Here is a 21,117-nt window from a genome sequence, read left to right on the forward strand (position 1 = left end):
AAAGGAGCCTTCTCAGATATGTCCCTGCACGCCCCAAGCGACTTCCTTGCGCGTCTCACTGGCCACTGGTCTGAAGGCCAGGCCAGGCCCTGAGCAGGGCAAGCTGCCCCCACCTCACCCCCAGTGATGCACGGGTGCCTTTAGGAAGAAGGAGGGCAAGAATGGACACCCAAGAGGCAATAGTGTGTAGGCGACTCCTGGTCTGACTCCAACAGGCTTAGGCAAAAACAGGGACTTTGATTACAAGGATCTGGGAGCGGGTGGCTCACGGAAGTAGAACGTAGCCAGACCTCAGGAAAGGGCTAGAACTGGGAACTGGAAGGCTGGCAGCATCCCAGGGAGACTGCTCTCTCCTGCCACTGGTCTCTGACTTCTGCTCCTCTCCTCAGCCCACGGGACAGGTGGAAGACAGCGCCCCCATGGGGCCATTAGTGTTCCAGGTTCCTCTAAAAAGACTGACTTGACCCTGGGGTTGGGGGTGGGAAGCATACACCCAAATGGCCAGGGAGAGCATCTGATTGGTCTGTTTTGACCACATGACTTCCCTGGGTGCAGGCAGCTATGGTGGGGGGGGATAAGGTGTGTAAGGCTGCTGAGGGTCCACCCCTTTAACGTGTGGATGGGGGGGAGATCATTTCCAAAGATGGGGAATTCTTGGGAGTTGGGAAGTCAGGCCCCACCCCAAGTATCTAGAAAGGGTTCAAGAAGTCAGACCCTGTAACCCTCTCAGTGATGTGCAGGTTAACTGCCTCCTTTTTTCACTATGGCAGCCCCTGCTCTGCTGGCATCTGCAGGCCCTGGTTCCCGGAGCCCTGGCCATCTGCACCCCATGCTCCAGCCCCATCCCTTGCCACCCTGTTCCTTCTGTCCCTCCTCTGTACCCCTCTTAGGGTCTCCTGGCTTCCTTGCCAAGGGCAGAGGAGGTCCTTGAAGGTGGTGGTCAAAGAGGCTGGGCACAGTCCCTGTGGCATTGCTAAAGTCAGCACCTCGGCCACCCCGCTTCCTCAGGATCAGAACCCTCCCCAGAACAAAGACTCTTCCTGTCTGCTCCCTAATCAGAGTCTGCCTGTCTCTGGGTGACTCTGGTCTGCGTGCCGCTTGCATGTCCATCGACTGCTCAGGCTCTCTCTCCCTCTTTTCTCCTCCCTCGCCTGAGCAGAGGAGATCGGAATCCAGGCTCTGCCCTCACTCCTTCCCGCCCTCATTCCTGTGCCATGTACCCTTCCCTTCTCCTCAAGCAGCAGATGTGCTGTGCTGGGGCCAGGTGGACAGAATGATATTAATCTAGCAATTATTGATTCAGGAGGGACTTGGAGGGCATATTTACATGGAAACCATAATGTGAGCAGAACTTCTGCTGCGGAAATTAGGTATTTTTAGGCCTGGGGTCTGGGGGAGAGGAAGGGGCCTAGGATGTGCTCCTAATTCAGGCTGGGGGGACTCAGAATCTGGCCACGCAGAGGGCCAGGCCTGGGGACTCTGGGGGTGGCAGGGAGGCCTGGGAAAGAAGCATAGGGCAGGGGGAGGGTTGGGAATAATGGGGGGAGGGCAGTTGCCTTACTACCTTCGATGTCCTGAGAGGCCAAAGGAAGAAACGCCCCAGCTAAGGTCTAAAAAGAGTATACTTGCATATGCATTGAACATTGACATTTAGGGGTTAATATCAGTCAGGGTCCCCACAGGAAACAGATGGCACATGCAAATTGGGAAATGTGAGGGCAGTTTAATAAAGGAACTGTTGACAGTGGTGTGGGAAGGGTTTGGGGAACCATATGGGAAAGCTCACTGTGCAATACCCTGGGGCCGATAACCAGGGGCAGTACACCCCCAGGCCCGAAGGGAGGACGTGGGGAGCGATTGTGGAAACCTGGAGGCCGAGAAGCTGCAGGAACGAGCTCTGACCTTCTGTGGAGGGATGCAGCGGCCCACTCTGCTGCCTCCTTCCTCCCTCCCTCCCTCCCTCCGCCTCCCCATCTTCTGCCAGTGCCCCCCATTGACCAGAGGGAAGGAGGGCCCCGATGCAGTCCAGACACAGAACAGGGAGGGGGAGGGAGAGTGGAGGGAAGAATAGAAGGCATCCATCGCAAGGGCGCAAGGGAATTTCCCCAGTCCTCCCTGCTCCTCTTCCTTCAGGGCACCAGAATAGCTCTAATTGATGTTCACTCTCTGCCAGGCACCGTTCTAGGCCTTTAAAAGGTAGGGAGGGAGACGCAAGAGGGAGGAGATATGGGGATATATGTATATGTATAGCTGATTCACTTTGTTATACAGCAGAAACTAACACACCATTGTAAAGCAATTATACTCCAATAAAGATGTTTTAAAAAAAAAAAAAAAAAAGGTAGTACACTCCAGTATCCATGGAGGATTGGTTCCAGAAACAGTGCCCCCATACCAAAACCCTCAGATGCTCAACTACCTTATATAAAATGGTGTAGTATTTGCAAATAACCCATGCACATCCTCCCATATACTTTAAATCATCTCTAGATTACTTATAATACCTAACGCAATGCAAATGCTGTGTAAATAGTTGTAAATGCTATGTAAATAGTTGCTGGGAGCATGGCAAGTTCAAGTTTTGCTTTTTGGAACTTTCTGGAATTTTTTTTCCCAAAATATTTTCAATCCATGGTTGGTTAGAGGCAGAACCTGCAGATACAGCCACCTGTAACTCCCTTAACTTTTACAACTGCTGAGGGAGTTGATACTGTTATGCTCACTCCCAATTCGGGGAAACTAAGTCAGGGAGAGGTTAAGTATTTTTTCCTAGAGTCGCACAACTGGTGAGGAGAAGGCTGGGATTTGAACTCAGGTTGACTGGCTCCAGAGGGTTGGCCTTGCCCGTTGATTCCTCACTCCCCCAAGGCCAGGAATCAGCGTCAAGGAAAGGAGATGGTGGGCACCCAGGACAGGACAGCAGTGCCAAGCCCTTTGCAGCAGGAAGGACCCAGCTTAGCGCTGAGGAATAAGTTCCAGTGAGCAAGTGTGTGAAACATCGCTCCAGGGAGTAAGTTTGAGCCAAACCTCCCTCCCAGAGGTTCTCTGCTCAGAGAGATGGCCAGGCTCTCCTGGTGAGGGACAGAGAATTGAGCCTGAGAATGAAGGAATGAAAGATGTGCTCTGGGGACTAATGATCCGTGGGGTGCAGGATGGGGTAGGGTAAGGGTGCCTGGACGGTGTGGTCACTGGGGTACTTCTGGAAGCCTTGCAGCAATGCAGTGATAGGTTTTAATACCATTTCACACACAGGTGAGGGAACTTAAGAAGAAAATCATCCTGCTGTAGCTTTCCAGACCTGGAGTAAGTAGTGGCAGTAGGGAGGGAAGAGAGAGGAGGCGTTAGGAGCAAAAAAGAGCACGAAGGAAACACAGGGGCCTCTAGGGCTTGGGGAGGCTCATCACAATCACCTTTGGGACCACTTACCTGCTGGCCCCAGGACTCCGCCCCCAGTGGAAGTGATTCTGATTTGCTCCTATCCCAAAGGGGAATCCCTGATCTAGTTCAACCTTTCCCTTCACAAATAATGAAAGTGACATCCAAGAGGTCACTCAGTGGGTTAAGGACATGTGAGGGATGTGGGATCAACAGGGCTTGGTGACACATCGGATGGGCCAGGGAAGGAAAGAGGGGGGAACTGATTCAGAGGAACCATTGGGCAGCTCCATATTAGAAGTTTCAGGGAACCAACACTAATTTTTAAAAGGTTTTTAAAATTTTTATTGAATAGGTATTATTAAACAAATTTAATATTCAAAAATGAAAACAATATAAAAAGGTATATATTGAGGAAACTGGATCACCATTTTGCTACTTTTAAGTAACCTTTTTTTAAAGAATTAGTTTTGGTTTATTTTTCCACTGTATCGTAATGCTAATACAGCAAATATAAATATATATTCTTATTTCTACCCTCTTTTTTAAAAAAAATTTATTTATCATTTATTTATTTTTATTTTTGGCTGCGTTGGGTCTTTGTTGCTGCGCACGGGCTTTTCTCTAGTTGCGGCGAGCGGGGGCTTCTCTTATTGCGGAGCACAGGCTCTAGGCACGTGGACTCAGCAGTTGTGGCTCATGGGCTCTAGAGTGCAGGCTCAGTAGTTGTGGCCTACAGGCTTAGTTGCTCTGCGGCACGTGGAATCTTCCCAGACCAGGGCTCAAACCCGTGTCCTCTGCATTGGCAGGCGGATTCTTAACCACTGCGCCACCAGGGAAGTCCTCTACCCTCTTTTTTACACAGAAGGTGCTATTACACTGTTTTGCACCTTTCTTTTTTCACTTAATATACCTGGAGATTCCTCCATAGCAAAATCTGGAGCAAACCCCCATTCTTTTCTGGTGCTGCATCATATTCCCTTCCAAAGACATACCGTGGCTTGTTTAAGCAGTCTCCAGTTGCTGGATATTTGGTTGTTTCCTGTCTTTTGTTATTTCAAAAAATACCACAAGCAATAACCTTGTGCATAAGTCACTTTGCCTGTGTGCAGGTGCCCTTATAGTCTATTTTTGTTTCTTAACTAACTGTGGTGAAGGAGCAGGTTTTACCTTTCAATTTACAATCTGTCGCGGATGGATACTTATGTAAAATTCAATAAAAGCGAATTCCTTGAGGAGTGAATTGAAAAAAAGAATCTAGGCAAAATATAAGTCCACATATTTTGTTATTACATCCAATAGACATACAAATTGCTCTGTCAAATTACTATAAAGGTTTTAAAAACCACTCTCCAAATTCATTTATCTTATCTCAGACTGGTCACAGCTTGTGGATTGGGCTACCGCTTTACTCCCAGGAATTAGGTCAAAGGGTAAATGCCTCTGTTGTTTTGCCAGATGTTGCCAAATCCCTCCCCATCGGGTTGTACAATTTTGCCCACCCACCAGCAGTATGTAAGAGCGCCCCTTTTTCCACTGCCTCACCAAGAGCTGTCATCTCACTTGGATATGTGCTAAACTGACAGCTGAACAGCGATATCTCAGTCCAAGTTTTCATTTGTGTTGCTCTTATTATGCGTGAGAATAGCGTCATTCATATTTTTAAGTCCTGTTTGTATTTATATTCTTTGCCATTTTTCTACTGGATTGTTCGTCTTTCTCCTCTTAATTCTCAGTAATTCTTTGTATATTAGGAATATTAGCCCCTTGTCTCTGACATGAACTGCGTATCTTTTTCCCTTTCTTGTCATTTGCCTTTTGATTTTGCTTGATGTTTGTTTTGGGGAGAGAGGGAGCATGCAGAAGTTTGTGGTTTTTATGTAGTTAAATTTGTCAATCTTTTCTTTAATAGCTTCTGGATTTGGAGTCATGGTTCTCCACTCCAAGGTTATAAAGAATTCTGCCCACATTTTCTTCTAGCATTTTTCTGGTTTTATCCTTAACATTTAAATCTTTCATGCAGTGGAATTTTTCCTAGTTGGTGTGAGTTATGGATCTAAATTTATCTTTTTACAAATGACTACCCACTTGTCCTAACTCCATTTATTAAAATCCCTAAGATACCACCTTTATCATTAAAATAAATTTTAAACCATTTGGGATCATAATAGAAAAAGCTCTATAATTTGTCAGTTTTGTCCAGAATACCATTACAAGAGAAATTAGCTTTCAAAATATGATCTATAACTTTACATTATTAGAGCAGAGCAAACTCTTAAGTATTGTAAAAAAAATTAAATTTATTTAAACAAACAAAAAAACAGATCCCGTGGGGCTACCGATAGGCACGGAGGAGATCGGGAGAGGTGGGCCCTGCCGAGGGAGCGTGTGGTGAGAGTGAGTGTTTGCATTGCAGGTCTCCCCCAAGCCCGCCTCCAGGAGCTGGGAGCACAGAGGGGCCCACCATGGTGTTCCCGGGACCCCTGGCTATCACCCTGCTGCCGCCCAGCCTCACACTGCTGGTGGTGCACCTCGCCAGCTCCCAGGATGTCGCCAGTGAACCCAGCAGTGAGCAGCAGCTGTGCTCCCTGAGGGAACACCCCATCGTGGCCTTTGCAGGTGAGAGCCACTTCCCTCTCGGTCCTTTTTTGCAATGACTGTGTCCTGAAGGACTTAGGTGGAACCTCCGCAGGGTCTCTTTGGCTGTTGGAAGTCATTTCCTGTAGGGTACGGGAGACTCTTCCTCTGGGGATAGATGTAAGAAGGATGGGCAGCCATGGGCTGGAGGGATCTGATTTTAGTCTCCAGACAATTTGTTCAGGCCCTTCATCCATTTTTCCCTGGGGGAGGAGGTGGTCTTTCTCTGGAATTCCTTTGCTGGAGAATGAGGTTATGGACGCCCGGGGTGCTGTAGCCAAGGGTTGGTTGGTCATCTTGTGCTTCCAGCTCTTCTGGAAGCACAAGCTCTATTTCTTGGCTACCCTGGGAAAGAATGAAGCTGACTCACTCATTAGGAAGTGCCTGGAGATCTCTGGAAAGGTTCCCTGTGCTCTAAGGTGGCTGCAGGGATGCCCGTCTGTGGCGCCTTGGGAGCCCCCAGGAAAAGGGGCCTTGATGACAAATAACTCCTTCTGTCAAGGGAGGGCATGAGAGTGTCTTATCATAGTCTTTCCCAGACTGGAGTTTGTGAATGGCTGGACATATTCTGAGGGGTCCATAAGTTCTCAATAAGTTTCTAAAATTAGTATATACATTTGATGATAATCTAAAAACATAACAAAACACAAATTCTGGAGCATCCTGCATGTTCTCCCTCAACCTGTTAGCCAGTTTGGTGGTCACTGGGGGTGTTAGGACCACATCGACACTTCAGGATCCATCACCTAAATGATGGAGCTCACACTGGGACCTGCAGATGTGGTCTCAGGGGTCCCCAGGTTCTTAAGTTTGATAAACACCCATCCTATTTCCTCTTCACAGTAATGCTGGCAGTGAGGCAGGGCAAGGGCTGTCACCTCTGTTTACAAATGGGGAGGGCTGAGGTGTAGACGGTTGGAGGGACTTGTCAGAGCCAGGTCTCCATGTCCGCCTCCTGACTCCGTCCCGGGCTCGTCCCACTCCCCGCCGCAAAGGGACCAGGCGCTCCACCGTCAGACGCACAGCAGCCCATCCTCTGCGATTCCACACAGCCAGCTGAGAGGGGCCAGATGGAAACCAGAGTGGAGAAATGAATCCACAAGACCGAGGCGGGCATGGGATTCGGGGGGTGGGGAAGGCAGTATGGATAGGAGTTGGGGCAGCGAGGTGGGGAGGCTGGAGGCGTTTCAGATGTGTGGGATTCCCAGCTGTGGGCTGCCTCCTGTCTTGGGGAGGAGGGTTTCCAGCTGTCTTCTCCGTGCTGTCTTGTTTGAGCTGGGATCTGAGGCTTTGAAGGCTTAAGTGGATTAAAGCAAATTAGTAATGTCCTTAAACCTACAAAACGCACGCACACTCTCCGACTTCTGATGGCTCCCGGAGGCTGTCACTGAAGGGAGGGACCAAGGAGCAGAATTCTGAGGGTGTCCTCCTCATGCGGGGGCCGCCTGTGGCAGCTCCTAATGAACCCTTTCTTCTCAGGGGCTTTGCTGGGGCACGGTTGGCCTGGCTGATCCTGGGGGCCATGGACAATGGAAGGAGAGCAGGGAAATCCCTGTCACCCAGCCAGGCTGGTCTGTACTGGAACAAACTGGCTGGTGATGGGAGGAGGGTGGAGAGGTGGAAGATGTGTTCCTTGAAAGCCTGGCTTCCTTGACATCATTTCTGATCTTCAGCTGTAAATTACTTGAATGAAACTGACTTCCCACCCCGCCCCCTTTCAGAAGGAAGGAATGAGGCTCAGAGTGACATAGGCAGTTGACACAGAGTGACTAAGAAATCCCCTGAGTCCCAGGTGAGCAGAGATGGTCCGTCATAGACTGACAGCCCTGGAGACGGGAGTCATCTCTGTTTTTCCTCCTCAGGCCTCCTGGCTTCCCCAAAATTCACCCGTTCCCTTTTTCTGATGGCTTTGGGTTTTCCTGCCTATTGGCCAAATTTTTCTTGGGCCCCTGACCCAATACCTGACTCCAGGCACGGAGCTGGATGCTGCGGGGCCTCAGAGGTGAAGAAGTTTCCTTTGAGTACTCATGTCCCTGTTGTTCCTTAAATGTCACTCCTTTTGGTCCCCCAGTGCAGTTAGTCCTGGATGAGGGCTGGTCCTCTTGTCTCCCCACATCCTTTAGTTCTGCTGGGCACAGACTAGGGACTCCATTCATGTTGGGTGACTATGTTCTGGGTGATGCCATGTTCCAGAGAAGCTGCCATAATCCAGCCCCGCACCAACCCCCAGCTTCCAGATGTTACATTTTACTTCTGACAGTTGAGTAGGCTTCTAACCCTGTAGCTGTGAGTTTCCCTCTCCCCTGACACCTGGCTGATCTGTGAATAACCCCTAAATACCCCAGAGGAGCTGCCAATTGCAGAATCTGACAGACGTTTTTCTGTTTTGTAAGGTTAAATTTTCTCCTATGGGTTTCTTTTAAGGGGATCCATCTGTGTTTCCCTCTGGCCTACACGTTATTCCTTTTGCCACAGCTTGGCCTTTCTAGGTGGTGGGGAGAAGCCAGTATGGGGTTAACACTGGCAGTGGTTAATCCACAAAGTGGGTAATTGAATTGACTATAATTAAAATCACAGGCACGTCATGGAGAATGTCATTTTTCTCTTAAAGTCACTGTCCAAAGCGTTCACTGCACACGGAGCTCAGAACGTGCTCGGTGTTTTAACAACAGCCTTCCCTCTGGTCCTCTTTGCCTGTGTAATAAGAGGAATCTGGCTCCCTTCCCAAGACAGCTCCCCCAGGATCACCGCGCTGTGCCCGCTGCATCTCCCCCCTTGCCCCTTCCCCCTTGCCCTTGTCAGTCACTTCGGGGTAAGGAAGAGGGACAGAAACTGGAAGGGACCGCCCCCCCTCCTCCACCCCCACCTCCCACTGTCATCCTGGCTCCTGCCCTGTTTCCTCTTCCTCTCCCTTCACCCCAAGAAAGGGCTGGAATGAAGGCTGAGCTGAGCTATCTCCAGATGGAGTTTCTCCTGGTTTGCCGCAGACCAGTCATGCCACCTCTTCCCCTGTTCAGCTCACCACATCTGGAATACCCCTGTCAGAAGGGAAGAAGGGGGTTAAAGTGCAAGCCGGTTGCTACTATTGGAGAGCACCCAGTATGCTGGGGATGGCAACCCCTCTCACACACACATACACATACCCCACCCGGAAAACAGATGAGCACATTCAGAGTGACAAAAACGTGCAATGTGGATGGAACACGAAGGGTGGAGAGAATATGGAACAAAATAAGATCAGGATGGAGAGGTTATAATCCAGGAAGGCTTCCTGGAGAAGGAGGACCCTTGGCTTAGTCTCTAAGGTACCATGATATCCTATCAGGATTTCTGAGAGCAGCCCTGAGGTCAGCTAAAAACCCGGCCTACCCGACTCCAGATCCACTCCTTATACTGTGATCACCCAAATGCCATTGCAACTTCGTGATGGTTCTTGCCAACCTATAGTCACCTGTTGAGGGCAGAGGCAGACACAAAAGATTTGCTTCATTTTGCTGCAGTTTTTCTTTCTTCTTTTTTTTAATCGTGCATATCACAGTTTTCTGAAAAACATCCAACTCGCAAAACCTTCAGTTCTCCAGGGAGCGATTAAGTGTTTGCCTGCCATGCAGAAATGAAGGGCTGCTTTTACTCTGTAGTGGAGGGATAATGAGCACTGATTTATTTCCCTTGGATTACACACACACACACACACACACACACACACACACACACACACACTACTCTGAGCCTTCTGGGAGCCAGTTACTAATACACTGTGAGGAAGAAATCTCAGGGCCTCCTCACATTCCCCTCATCTTTACCCTATCGGCGTGAAAGTTCCTCTGCCCCACAGCTTTCTCTCTTTACTGGTCAGTTCCCTCACATCCATGAGGAAGGGGCTGAAGGAGAGCTGTTAAGGGGCTGTGAGCCAAGATGGGGGAAGTGGTTCTCCATTTGGAGGGAAAGTCAGCTGGGCACTGTTCCCCAGGTGTACCCTCTCCAGACCACTGCCCCATCCATCCAGAGGGCTTCGAGGTCTCCTCTGCCCACCTGGTCCCCATGAAAGACTTTGGCCTTGGCTGGGAAGATCCTTCTTGGAGACAGAGATGGGCACTGCCCACCCACCCTCCATTTCTTCCACCTCTGTGGAGTCTTGTCTGAAAACCTGAGGCTTCTTGTACAAAAGGGAGTTGACGATTATTCATACATTCATTCAAACACTTCCAGGTGCAGGTGCTGGGCGGAGGCTAGAGCTCCCAGAAGCAAGATTTTCCCTGTCCCCCAGGGCAAACTACCAGATTAGACACCCAGTGAGATAGGAGCTTTGATGGCAGTCAAGAAGAGGTCTATAGGAGCCCGTCACCTTGTGTGGGGGAGTCAGGGAAGGCTTCTTGGAGGAGGTGGGGTGGGGACGGGGACAAACAGGAACTGTTCCATTGAGGAAGAATGGAATTGCAAAGGTTTGCAGGCTCCTGCAGGATAGATCTGGAGATGTGCACTGTGTTCTGGTTGAGTGTGGCTGGAGTGGAGGGTGTAAGGGGGAATGTATAAGCAGAAGCATCATTCTTTCAGTGGATCACTAGATCACTAATGTGCCAGGCATTCATTCTACTTGGGAGGACAGTGGGGCCAGAACCCAAAGGAGTTGGGACTTTTCCTGGAGGAAACTGGGAGCTATTAAAGAGTTCTAAGCTAGAGAGTGACATAACCAGCTTTGCATTTTAGAGAGATCACTTTGTTGCCTTGTGGGAAATGGGCTGGAGGGGCAAGAGCGGAAGCCATGCCAGTTAGGATGCTGTTGGCACCAGTCCAGGCAAGAGATGATGGTGGCTTGGCTGGGGCATAGGGTGCGGAGGGCGAGATGGATGGATTTCAGAGAACGGACAGGATTTGCCAGTGTGTTTGGTGTGGCTGGTGAGGGTCTCGGGGGGTCAAGGATGATTACAGGTGTCCCTTTGCGCAGCTAGGGGGTGGGTGGAGCCCTTCTCCGAGCTAGGGAGCAAAGCAGGAGCAGTGACACCAGCCCCACTCCCCGTCCCCCAGCCGGCTGCTCACAGAGGTGGGCGGGCAGAACCCAGGTCTCCGGGGTGCCCCTGCCTCACTACAGCCCTTCCGCTCTTGGGTCCGATGCTGGTGCAGCTGGGAGCCCCTGGGCCAACAGTAACCGAATGGCTGCTTCTCCCTCCCCCAGATCTGAAGCCATGGGTCTCTAACTTCACCTACCCTGGAGCCCAAGATTTCTCCCAGCTCGCTCTGGATCCTTCCAGAAACCAGCTCATCGTGGGAGCCAGGTAATGAGGTACAGGAGGGTTGGGGCCAGGACTGGGGGATCAATTCTAAGCGAATTCAGTGGAGGGAATATTATTTGGGATGACCCTCTGTGGGCAGACCCTCACCCTGGGCTCCTGTTCCACCCTACCAGGCCCTCTCTGTGTCTGAATGTCTGTCCCCCAGAAAAGGAAGCAGTGGATGGGTGGGTGGGGGGAGGTGGGAAGGAAGTGACCCCCAGATCTCAGCAAGCCACATTCCTCAGTGTCTGGCAGTTATTAAGGGCAGGAATGCCCGCTGGCAACCTCCTAGCCCCTGTCCCTGCCATCCTGCCAGGACCTACCTAGCTGGTGTCCTCCCTGGGAGCTCCATGCAGAGAAGGTGCCCAGGAGCCCCCTGCTGGCCGGCTGGCTGCCTGCACCTGGGACATGGGACACCGGCCATGTGCTTCTTTTATGAAGGACCTCACCTCCCTGTTGCCCGATATCAGTTAGCCCCACTGCCCAGGTCTGGTATTCAAGGGGTAATACACTCTAGGGAGGACTTGTAGAGACTTTACAGAGTGGAGTAGGAGGAGAGAATCCTCACAGAATCATAGACCGTCAGCTCTGGTAGGGAAGGGAGCTTAGAGATGGTCTGTTCCAGTGGGAACAGCAGCATCGGTCGCATTGGGAAACTCGTTAGAAATCAAATTCTTGGGCCCTACCCCAGACCTGATGAGTCAGAAACTCTGGGGGTGGGGCCCAGCAACCTGTGTTTTAACAAGCGCCCCAGGTAAGCCTGATGCACACTGGAGTTTCAGAATCACTGGCCTAATCCAACTGTCCTCGATTTAAACATGAGGAAGCAGAGGCTGGAGTGGGGAAGGTGACCTTCCCAAGACCACGTAGCAAGATGACAACAGAATCTGGGGACGAGAACCCAGGTCCCCTAACCTCAGGGCTAGAGTTTTTTCTGCCAACCCACGTTACCACCTCCAACTGCACTGGTGTTTTTCAGAAGCTCTCCGCCCCAGGGGTTCTGATTCAGCAGGTCTGGGGTGAGGGAGGATGGCCACTGGGTTGGACGCCTCCAGGCTCCACTGTGTAGCTGACCATCCTTGACTTCTGGGCTTTCCTGAGTGGCCCCACCCCTTCATTTGCCACGTGAAAAGGAGGCAAGTCGAGGACAGAGCTCTGGACCAGATGAACTGCATTCTTGTCCTGGGTGGTCTTGACCTGTGAGCCTCACTTTCCTCATCTGTAAAGTCCAGGTTATGTGACACTGCCAACATCACAGGGCTCTTAAGAAGCTGGGGCGGAATGCATTTTATTTTTTTAATTTTGAAATTAACTTATTATTTTGCATCAGTGATATGTGTTATGGTATAACATTCAGAAGGTACAAAAGTGAAAAGCAGGGCCAGCCCGCTACACCAAGCAGGACCCCTCACTGGAGGCATGCCCTGTGGTGAGTTTGCATGTCCTCTCCAAAGCAATCTCTACATATGCAAGTATACAAGAGTGTTGACTTTATTTTCCCAGCAAAGAGAATCATTGTTTTACTTTTTATGTTGAGATAATGGTAGATTTACATGCAGATGTAAGAAATAATACAGAGATCGCATCCTTATATCCTTCACCCCGTTCCCCCCCAACAGTGGTAACATCTTGCATAACCATAATACAACACTGCAGTCAGGAAGCTGACATTAATGCCATCCTTCCACCTGATTCAGTGTCCACCAGCTTTACATATGTAGTTTTTAGAATCCTGATGCCTTTGAAATAAGTAAGACAGAGAAAGACGAACACCGAATGTTATCATTTATATGTGGAATCTAAAAAATAAAACAAATGAATTAATATAGCAAAACAGAAACGGACTCACAGATATAGAGAACAAACTAGTGGTTACCAGTGGGGAGAGGAAAGGAGGGGGGCGATAGGAGTAGGGGATTAAGAGAAACTACTGTGTATAGAAAAAATAGGCCACAAGAATAAACTGTACAGCACAGGGAAATAAAGCCAATATTTTATAATAACTTTAAATGGAGTATAAGCTATAAAAATACTGAATCACGGGGCTTCCCTGGTGGCGCAGTGGTTGAGAATCTGCCTGCCAATTCAGGGGACACGGGTTCGAGCCCTGGTCTGGGAAGATCCCACATGCCACGGAGCAACTGGCCCCGTGAGCCACAATTACTGAGCCTGCGCGTCTGGAGCCTGTGCTCCGCAGCAAGGGAGGCCGCGATAGTGAGAGGCCCGCGCACCACGATGAAGAGTGGCCCCCGCTTGCCACAACTAGAGAAAGCCCTCGCACAGAAACGAAGACCCAACACAGCCAAAAATAAATAAATTAATTAAAAAAAAAAAAACTGAATCACTATGTTGTACACCTGAAACTACTGTAATATTGTAAATCAACTAGACAATAAATAAATAAATAAATAAATAAATAAATAAATAAATAAATTTTAAAAATCCTGGTGCCTTTGCTCTGAACCTTGTGGAAGCATTTTGAAAGCTGCCATTCATTCTGCACCTGCCATGTGCCAGGCACTATTTTATGTACCAAATGTATAGTAAAACGTCTAAAACGTATAGTAAATCAGGCATGTAATAAGTCATGTCATCTTCACGGTAACCCCAGGCAGTAGGTTCTATGATTATCCCCATTGTATGGACCAGGAAACTGAAACGCAGGAGGGTTGAGTCACCTGCCTGTGCTCACACTGCTCTTCCTGATCCTCTTCCTCCCCCACATGAGGGTGAGGGGAGACATCCCTTTGCCTGGGTCCTTGAGCCTGGCTATGTCCACAGAGAACCGGGGGAAAACCTGGACCGGGTCCCTTGCACCCCTTACAGCAAATGAAGTGGGTCCTCAGCTTCTTCCTTCTCCCCCTTTCTCTTGGAGCTTCTTTCCTTCCTCCTTCTCTTCTCCCTGACATTTTCCCCCTTCTCTGTGACCCCCTGGGCCTCTGGAATTCAGGCTAGGGAAATTTTTTATTCATTTATACCCCGCCTTGTTGCGTAAGGGGTTTAGGATGGGTCAAGCTTCAGAGGTTTCTCTCTGTTCTTATCTCCCAGGGAAGCAGACTTCGATGTTGTGATGAATGATTTTTGTTGAGATAAAAATGAATAAAGTGATGCAATGTTTCCCCTAATTTTTTAAAGCTGTGAGCAGATGCCTGTGTTACCTGAGCAGATAGCTGGGGCAGAGCCTTAAGCTGGAGCCCATCCGTCCCCAGGCTGGGAGGGTGGGGGCAGAGGAGGGGCCTGGGGAGGGACCTCAGAGGCCTGGAGCCAAGGTCCCCTAGTGAGGCCCACCAGGACAGAAAAGCAGCCGAGTGGGTCCTGGACCCAGAGCCAGAGGTGTCTCCTTCAGGCCCCTGGATTCACTCAGCAGGGCCTCTCCCTCTCTTTCTGGCCCACTCGACAACCTTTCCCCTCATTTCTCAGCACAGCTAAGGTGGGCCAGAACTCTCTCTAAAGCGATCATTCCTGAAAACTTCAGGAACCAAGAGGAATGGCCAGAAGAAGATGTAAGAAGGAAAGAAAAATCTTAGGGAAAACCCAAACTTTACATCTGTTTGACATTAATAAAGCCTTTCAACATGCGTCACACCATTCCTCTGTCTCCACGGCCCTATGAAATAAGAATGACAGGCATTAGTTTCTCCATTTTACAGATGCGGACACTGAGCCCCTCAGAAGGCCCCCAGCAAGTGGCTGAGCTGGAATTCTCCCTGCCTCTGCCACAGGGGCTACTCTGAACCTGCAACCACTTTCATGTGGCTCTCTGACCCGGGGGTCCTGCCACCCTCCGAGTCCACGCATAGTGCCTTGTGGCTCCAGAGTCCGTGCAAAGCAGTTTCAGCAGCGCCTGAGCCCATGAGCGCTCAGTAAGTGGGCGATAGTCATAGTAGTGATGGTATCATCATTACTATTATTTAAGGTGTTTTTTTTTTTAATGAAGACTTTATTTTTTTAGAGCAGTTTTAGGTTGGCAGCAAACTTGACAGGAAGGGACAGAGAGTTCCCATAGGCACCCCCGCCCCACACAGGCCCAGCTTCCCTCACCACCAGTAGCCTCCACCGCAGGTGCATTTGTTACAATTGATGAACCTACACTGACACATCACCATCACCCAAAGCCCAGAGTTTACCTTAAGGTTCACTCTTGGTGGTGTACATTCTGTGGGTCTGGACAAATGTATAATATCATGTATTCATCATTAGGGTGTCATACCTAGTAGTTTCACTGCCCTAAAAATCCCCTGTGCTCTGCCTGTTCATCCCCGCCGCCACCCCACCCCCTGGCAACCGCTGATCGTTTTAATATCTCCATAGTTCTGCCTTTTCCAGAATATCATATAATGAAATCATACAGCATATAACCTTTCCAAATTGGCTCTTTTCACTTAGTAATATGTATTTAAGCTTCCCCTACGTCTTTCCATGGCTTGATAGCTCATTTCTTTTTAACACTGAATAATATTCCATTGTCTGGATGCACCACAGTTTATCCACGCAACTACTGAAGGACATTTTGGTTGCTTCCAAGTTCTGGCAATTATGAATAAAGCTGTTATAAACATCCGTGTGCAGGTTTTCGTGTGGATATGAGTTTCCTTATTTAAGGTTTTCGAGCAGCAGGCTGGTATGATGAAAGCAGCGTTTGAGGAGGGTGAATCTGGCAGCTCCGTGCAGGTGGCGATGTGGAAGAGAGGAGCCACGAGGTGGCAGAGGGGCAGTTTGGGCAAGAGGAGACAGGCTGGTCCAGGGAGGTGGCCGTGGAAAGGTCAGATCCAGAGTCACTGACCGCAGGAGGGACTGCGGGAGATGAGGAAGCAGACAGGACTCCAGGGGCCCAGGCCGTGGAGCCAGGACAGATGGCTGGCCTGTCTGAGGAGGGGAAGTGGGTCAGGGAGGTAGTCGAGGGAAGGAGGAAGATGACCTGCCTGGGTCCCCACAAGAGCTCCATGAGGCTTTATGTTGAACACAAACAGGTTCCACGGTTGGGAAAGGGGTGTAGGAAGCTCTGCCCTGGGCCTGCTGGGATGGCGGGGAACAGAGACAGCGTGGGCTTTGGGGGCAGATGCGTCTGGGTTTCAATCCCACCTCCTGCACTTACTATCCCTATGATTTGGGCCATTTACCCAAACTGTTTCCTCGTCTGTAAAATGGAGTTTTCTTTCTACTCCCGGCGTGGCAGTGCAGATTAAATGAGCACACGGAGGTGGAGCTCTCCCTGGGGTCGGCCCACTGGCAGCCATCTGCAGTCGGCACCCAGTCCTGGCACCCCACGAGGCAGGAGCCACGAAGCTGTTCCTGGAGACCTACCTGCAGAACCGGCCTGACTTACCATCTCTGTTTCTGTTTTCACAGGAACTACCTCTTCAGACTCAGCCTTGCCAATGTCTCCCTCCTTCAGGTACATTTGCTTCCCTTCCCTGTAATTTCCCTGGTATTTGGGGGCTGGGGCCAGGGCAGCACAAGGAGCGAGATTCAGAATTGAACCCCCAGGGTTGAAATCAGGAGCCCTGTGTTCTTTTCACTGGCTGTGGGCTCACACCGGCGGTCGGGGTAATGGCCGGGAAGATATTTGGAAGTGGGGGCGCGGCCACAGGAACATGGGGGCACACGCAGGGCTCCTGCGCTGTGAGGACAGGAGCTAGGTGCTCCTGTTTGCCTGGACTGAGGGGTCCCAGGACACAGGACTTTCACTAGAACCAGTACAGTACTGGGCAAACTTGAACGGCTGGTCATGCTAAGTCCAGCTGCTAAATCCACAGGAGGGTCTCTGGGTTTGGGCCTCGAGGGAAAGGGTGTCCCTGGTTCCTTTCTTAGCCTGGCCTGAGTGATCCCATTGTAGCTCAGCATTTTCACTGAGCTGCGATTGATTTGTTATCTGCTGCCAAGAAGGACTCCCCCAGCATAATTCCCTAAGTGCTTTGGGAGGCACTTTGATGGGACTCCTTGATCCAGAACATTTATCCCAGATTGAGAAACAGATGCCATATCATCTCTGCAGAGGCTGGACATTCTAGAGAAAGGAAGGCCATCTCTTTGCCAATGAGGGGAGGGCCTCAGTTCCTGTGTCCAGGGGAGGCTTGCTGGTCTCCAGTGATCAAGTGTTCCTTGAGCACTTGCTGTGTATCAAAAGTGATCTGGGGGAGGAGGGGCTATAAGACAAGCAGAGTCTCTGGCCGCTAGGGCTCACAGCACAGCCAGGAAAAGATGATGAGTGATACACAGAACCTAATTAGAGAATGGTACAAGGAGTTAGTCAGGGGCTGGGCTATTTGGTATAGTGTTTCACAACAAAGGGCAGTTGGGGAAGGGGAGACCTCCTTGGTGAGCTAGTGTGACACTCTGGTCTAGTTTCTTCTAGCTGCACCTGGGTCTAGACCCCCAGGGGCCATTGCAGCTGGTTGCCACAGAGGAGGTGCTCCACAGGGAGCAGAAAAGGTGTGACCATCCGAAAGGAGGAGCCAGGAAGAACTAGGGGAAATTGAAAAGAAATTCCATTCATCCATTTTTAATAAACATTAATAAACATTAGCAAACGTTTATGGAATACCTACTAAACGCTGGGTCCAGTCCCAGGCATGGTACTAGGCATTTGAAATCCAAAGGTGAATCAGGCTCTGTCCCTTGCCTGAAGGAGCAAGCACATAAGAGGTCATAAATGATTCCCTTTCCTGGATGGGACATGTTCCTGGGGCCTGGGCTGGAGCAAGGTGGAGTAAATTCCCAGAGGCAGCATCCCATGTCCTGCCAGCTTGCTCGGTCACAAGCAGCCCAGCCAGAGGCTAGTTTCCAAGTGACTTCCGTGGGAAATGAAGCCAAGATGCCAAACCCTGCAGGTCAGGGCCTGGGGGCAGCCAGTGCAGAGATGGTCCAAAGTGGGTGGGAGGAAGTGGATCCGAGGGTCCTGCCTTGTGCTCAGGAGGCAGTTGGCTTTTTATTAAGCTCCCATGGTCTGCAAATGAAAGTCTTCTGGGAACAGTAAAGTGGCCAAAGTGGGGAAAGAGAGACAGATGCACAGAAATAATGGCAGCGCTGTGGGAAGCATGTAAGAAGGGGTGCATGCCAGGTGCCAGGTGCCCAGAGGCATGAGGAACCCCCAGGCTCCGCAGGGTCTGAAAAGTCTTCCCAGAGAGCTGCCCTTGGGCTGCAGTTTGAAGGATGGGGTTTGGCCAGGCAGCTAAGGAGGAGACAAGGTGTGAAATAGCATGGAGCACCGAGGCGGGCAGTGTGGCAGGATCATGGGGTGGGAGTGGGATAAAGGTAGGAGATGAGGCCCAGGAAGAGAGAGAGGCTACATCACAGAGGGTCTTCATGGCTGAGCAGAGGGGTCCATATTTTATTTTGAAGGCAAAGAAGTATAAGCCGAGAAGTGGCATGAACAGATCTGGTGTTCAGATCACCTAGCCTAATGCAGAGAATGGATTAGCAGAGGAACTGGTTGGGAGAAACGGCAATAACCCAGGTGATTGATGGGGAGAATTGAATTAAGGCAGCAGAGTGGGGATGGAGAGAAGAAAGGAAATGATCTTCCGGTGGCAGAATCCTACAGCGTCACAGCATCGCACGGCTCCACAGATCACCAGGCACATTGTCTTCTGTGTGAAGGTGACCCCTAGAGTTGGGAAGGTGGCAGCCCTGGAGGGCTTAGCGAAGGCTTGGACTACAGTGGTGCCATCTAGGTTTCTGGCTTGCAGAGCTGGGTAGCATAAATCAGGATGGGACTGGAGCTAGCCTGACTCTAGACACTGGTTCTCCCTTGGTTGCCCACTAGAATCACCAGAGGAGCTTTAAAAAGCACTGATGCCTCAGAGGTTCTGTTCTAGGGTACAGCCGGGCACTGGGATTTTTAAAGGCTCCCAGGTGATTCCTTTGTGCAGCCAGATATAGGAACCACTGCTCTAGGATGTTAAGGCCTTTTTTGTAGATGCTGCCCAACTGGTTCGGCTTCCCCAGGTGTCCTTGACAGTTGACCTGCAGGTCCTGGGTCCCGTACCTTACCAGATGTTAGGACCCTCCGGCTTGATGCTGAGGCCTGGCGTTTGGTTCATTCTGCTCCGTGTGGATCTGGTCTCAGCCATGGGAAGGTACCTTCTACCAGCCCTATCACTCATGATTGAGGCAGGGGCTGGGCCTCTGGGGCTTTTCTGAAGGCTTTTCTGCAGACCAGCCACAACTGCACCAGGAATTGGTTTTACCACCTTCCCAGGGTGTCTCTTAGGGCCTGACTCCTGGAGTTCAGATTGGATTCTTTGTAACAGAACTGAGGAGATAAATAAATACAATTCATGGTCACATCCCCACCGCCCCACCACAGGGGGAACCACCTAGCCACAAAGAGAAGGGAACGAGAGAGAAGTTAGAGGGGGGTGTCCAGCATCCCCTCGGCCAGGCAGGAGGCCGACCTCAGCTTCTGGTCTCCTGGTTTGTCCTCTGATGAGAAAGCCCTGCCTTTTGACCATGAAAGCTGGACTTCATTGAGCGCTCCTCCATTGCCCGGTCTGGGGCTTTGGGTTCCTGTTTATAAGCTTTCAGTCCACAGCATCTGCTATCACAATTGACTCACAGCAACTAAGTGCTAAAAATGAGCTGCACCCCTTTGCTGAAAAGAGGAGACAGGGTCAAGGCCTCCCCGTTCCCCAGCCCAACCTCCTTTACTCTCCATCCTGCCTGGGGCACACACGCAGTTATAACTCTCCATTACAGCCAACAAATCCTCCCACATGGCCCCAGGGTATGATTTAACCAAACTCAAACCTCAGTGCTTTATTGATAGTTTAAATAATTAACATCCCTTAAAGAAAAATCTAAATGCAAACAGTTTATGCAAACCAGTGTCCATTAAAAGGACTTCTAAGTACCTAACCCCTATTAAACAATTTGTGTAAACTACTCTTCCTTAAGGAAAATAGAAAAACCCAGCTTCCTTCTCAAGTCTCTAAGGAACAAGGGAGGAGGGATGCAGGTAGCGGCAGAGGGGGCAGAGTGCGTGCGTGCGTGCGTGCCTGCCTGCCTCTGTGTGTGTGTGTGTGTGTGTGTGCACACCCGTGCTTGCAGAAGGGAAGGGGAAACCAAATCAGCTCACCAGTGATTGTTATTTATCACTGTAACTTAATAAACTGGTTGTGGGAAAGAAAAGGTGGCGAGTGGTCGACAGTGTCAGGGGGCTGCTGAATGATAAGCTTACTTGGATTTGTCAATCAGGAGCTCATGAGCCACCTGTGCCAGAGCAGTTCCAGAGGATGACGTGGCTGGAGGCCTAATTGCAATGGATTTATGATCTTGGGCTGCCACATGTCTTGCATGTGCAGACATGGGGACTGTTCTGCACATTCGCATCAGGATGCACATGGGGCTTTGTTTGCGCCTGGGCAGATGGTGAGGCTGATCCTGAGCTCTTTTCTAGTTGTCTCCACATTGTCCAAACTAAGCTGGCAGCTCCATAGTTTTTTGAAATCTAAACTCTGATGAGTGGTGGACTTAATGCTCAGCTGTTTTAATGTTCAGCCATTGTCTCTGGTGTCCAGGGGAGTTGCTGAGTCTATAAGGAGATTATCCAGTTCCTGGCTGTCTCAACTGCTTTCCCCATACCAGAAAACCACGCAGTTTCTCTTTACTAGAGATTGCCATCCTGGAATTTCTGGGACAGTCCTACTTTAAGACATTCTGCATGGCTGATTGATCGTACACATCTTATCTCCACTCCTTCACAAAATTCACTAAAAGGACAGTGAGAAATTTTAGAAGGTACAGATCTGCAATGACAGAGAGAACAAAAGAGATGTCAGTAGAGAAGAGATTAATGTATTCTGGGAAGGTGGAAAATGGATGGAGCAAATCATAA

General features: G+C 50.1%; 1 protein-coding gene across 6 annotated transcripts in view; it reads left to right on the forward strand.

Moving 5' to 3' along the window:
- The window catches only part of SEMA5B (semaphorin 5B), a 123,537-nt gene that overhangs the window by 76,149 nt on the left and 26,271 nt on the right, over positions 1 to 21,117 (forward strand). For 5 of the 6 annotated variants that reach the window (XM_059920970.1, XM_059920972.1, XM_059920969.1 and 2 more), the window contains exons 2-4: positions 5,792 to 5,994; positions 11,186 to 11,285; positions 16,632 to 16,677. In XM_059920970.1, the coding sequence (XP_059776953.1) occupies positions 5,841 to 5,994; positions 11,186 to 11,285; positions 16,632 to 16,677 (300 nt within the window). In that variant the 5' untranslated portion in view covers positions 5,792 to 5,840. Of the gene's footprint in view, positions 1 to 5,791; positions 5,995 to 11,185; positions 11,294 to 16,631; positions 16,678 to 21,117 lie in introns of those variants that run through there. The other variant, XM_059920974.1, reaches the window with a different exon arrangement.

The sequence above is a fragment of the Balaenoptera ricei genome, chromosome 4 (genome assembly GCF_028023285.1).
Source record: "Balaenoptera ricei isolate mBalRic1 chromosome 4, mBalRic1.hap2, whole genome shotgun sequence".
NCBI lineage: Eukaryota > Metazoa > Chordata > Mammalia > Artiodactyla > Balaenopteridae > Balaenoptera > Balaenoptera ricei.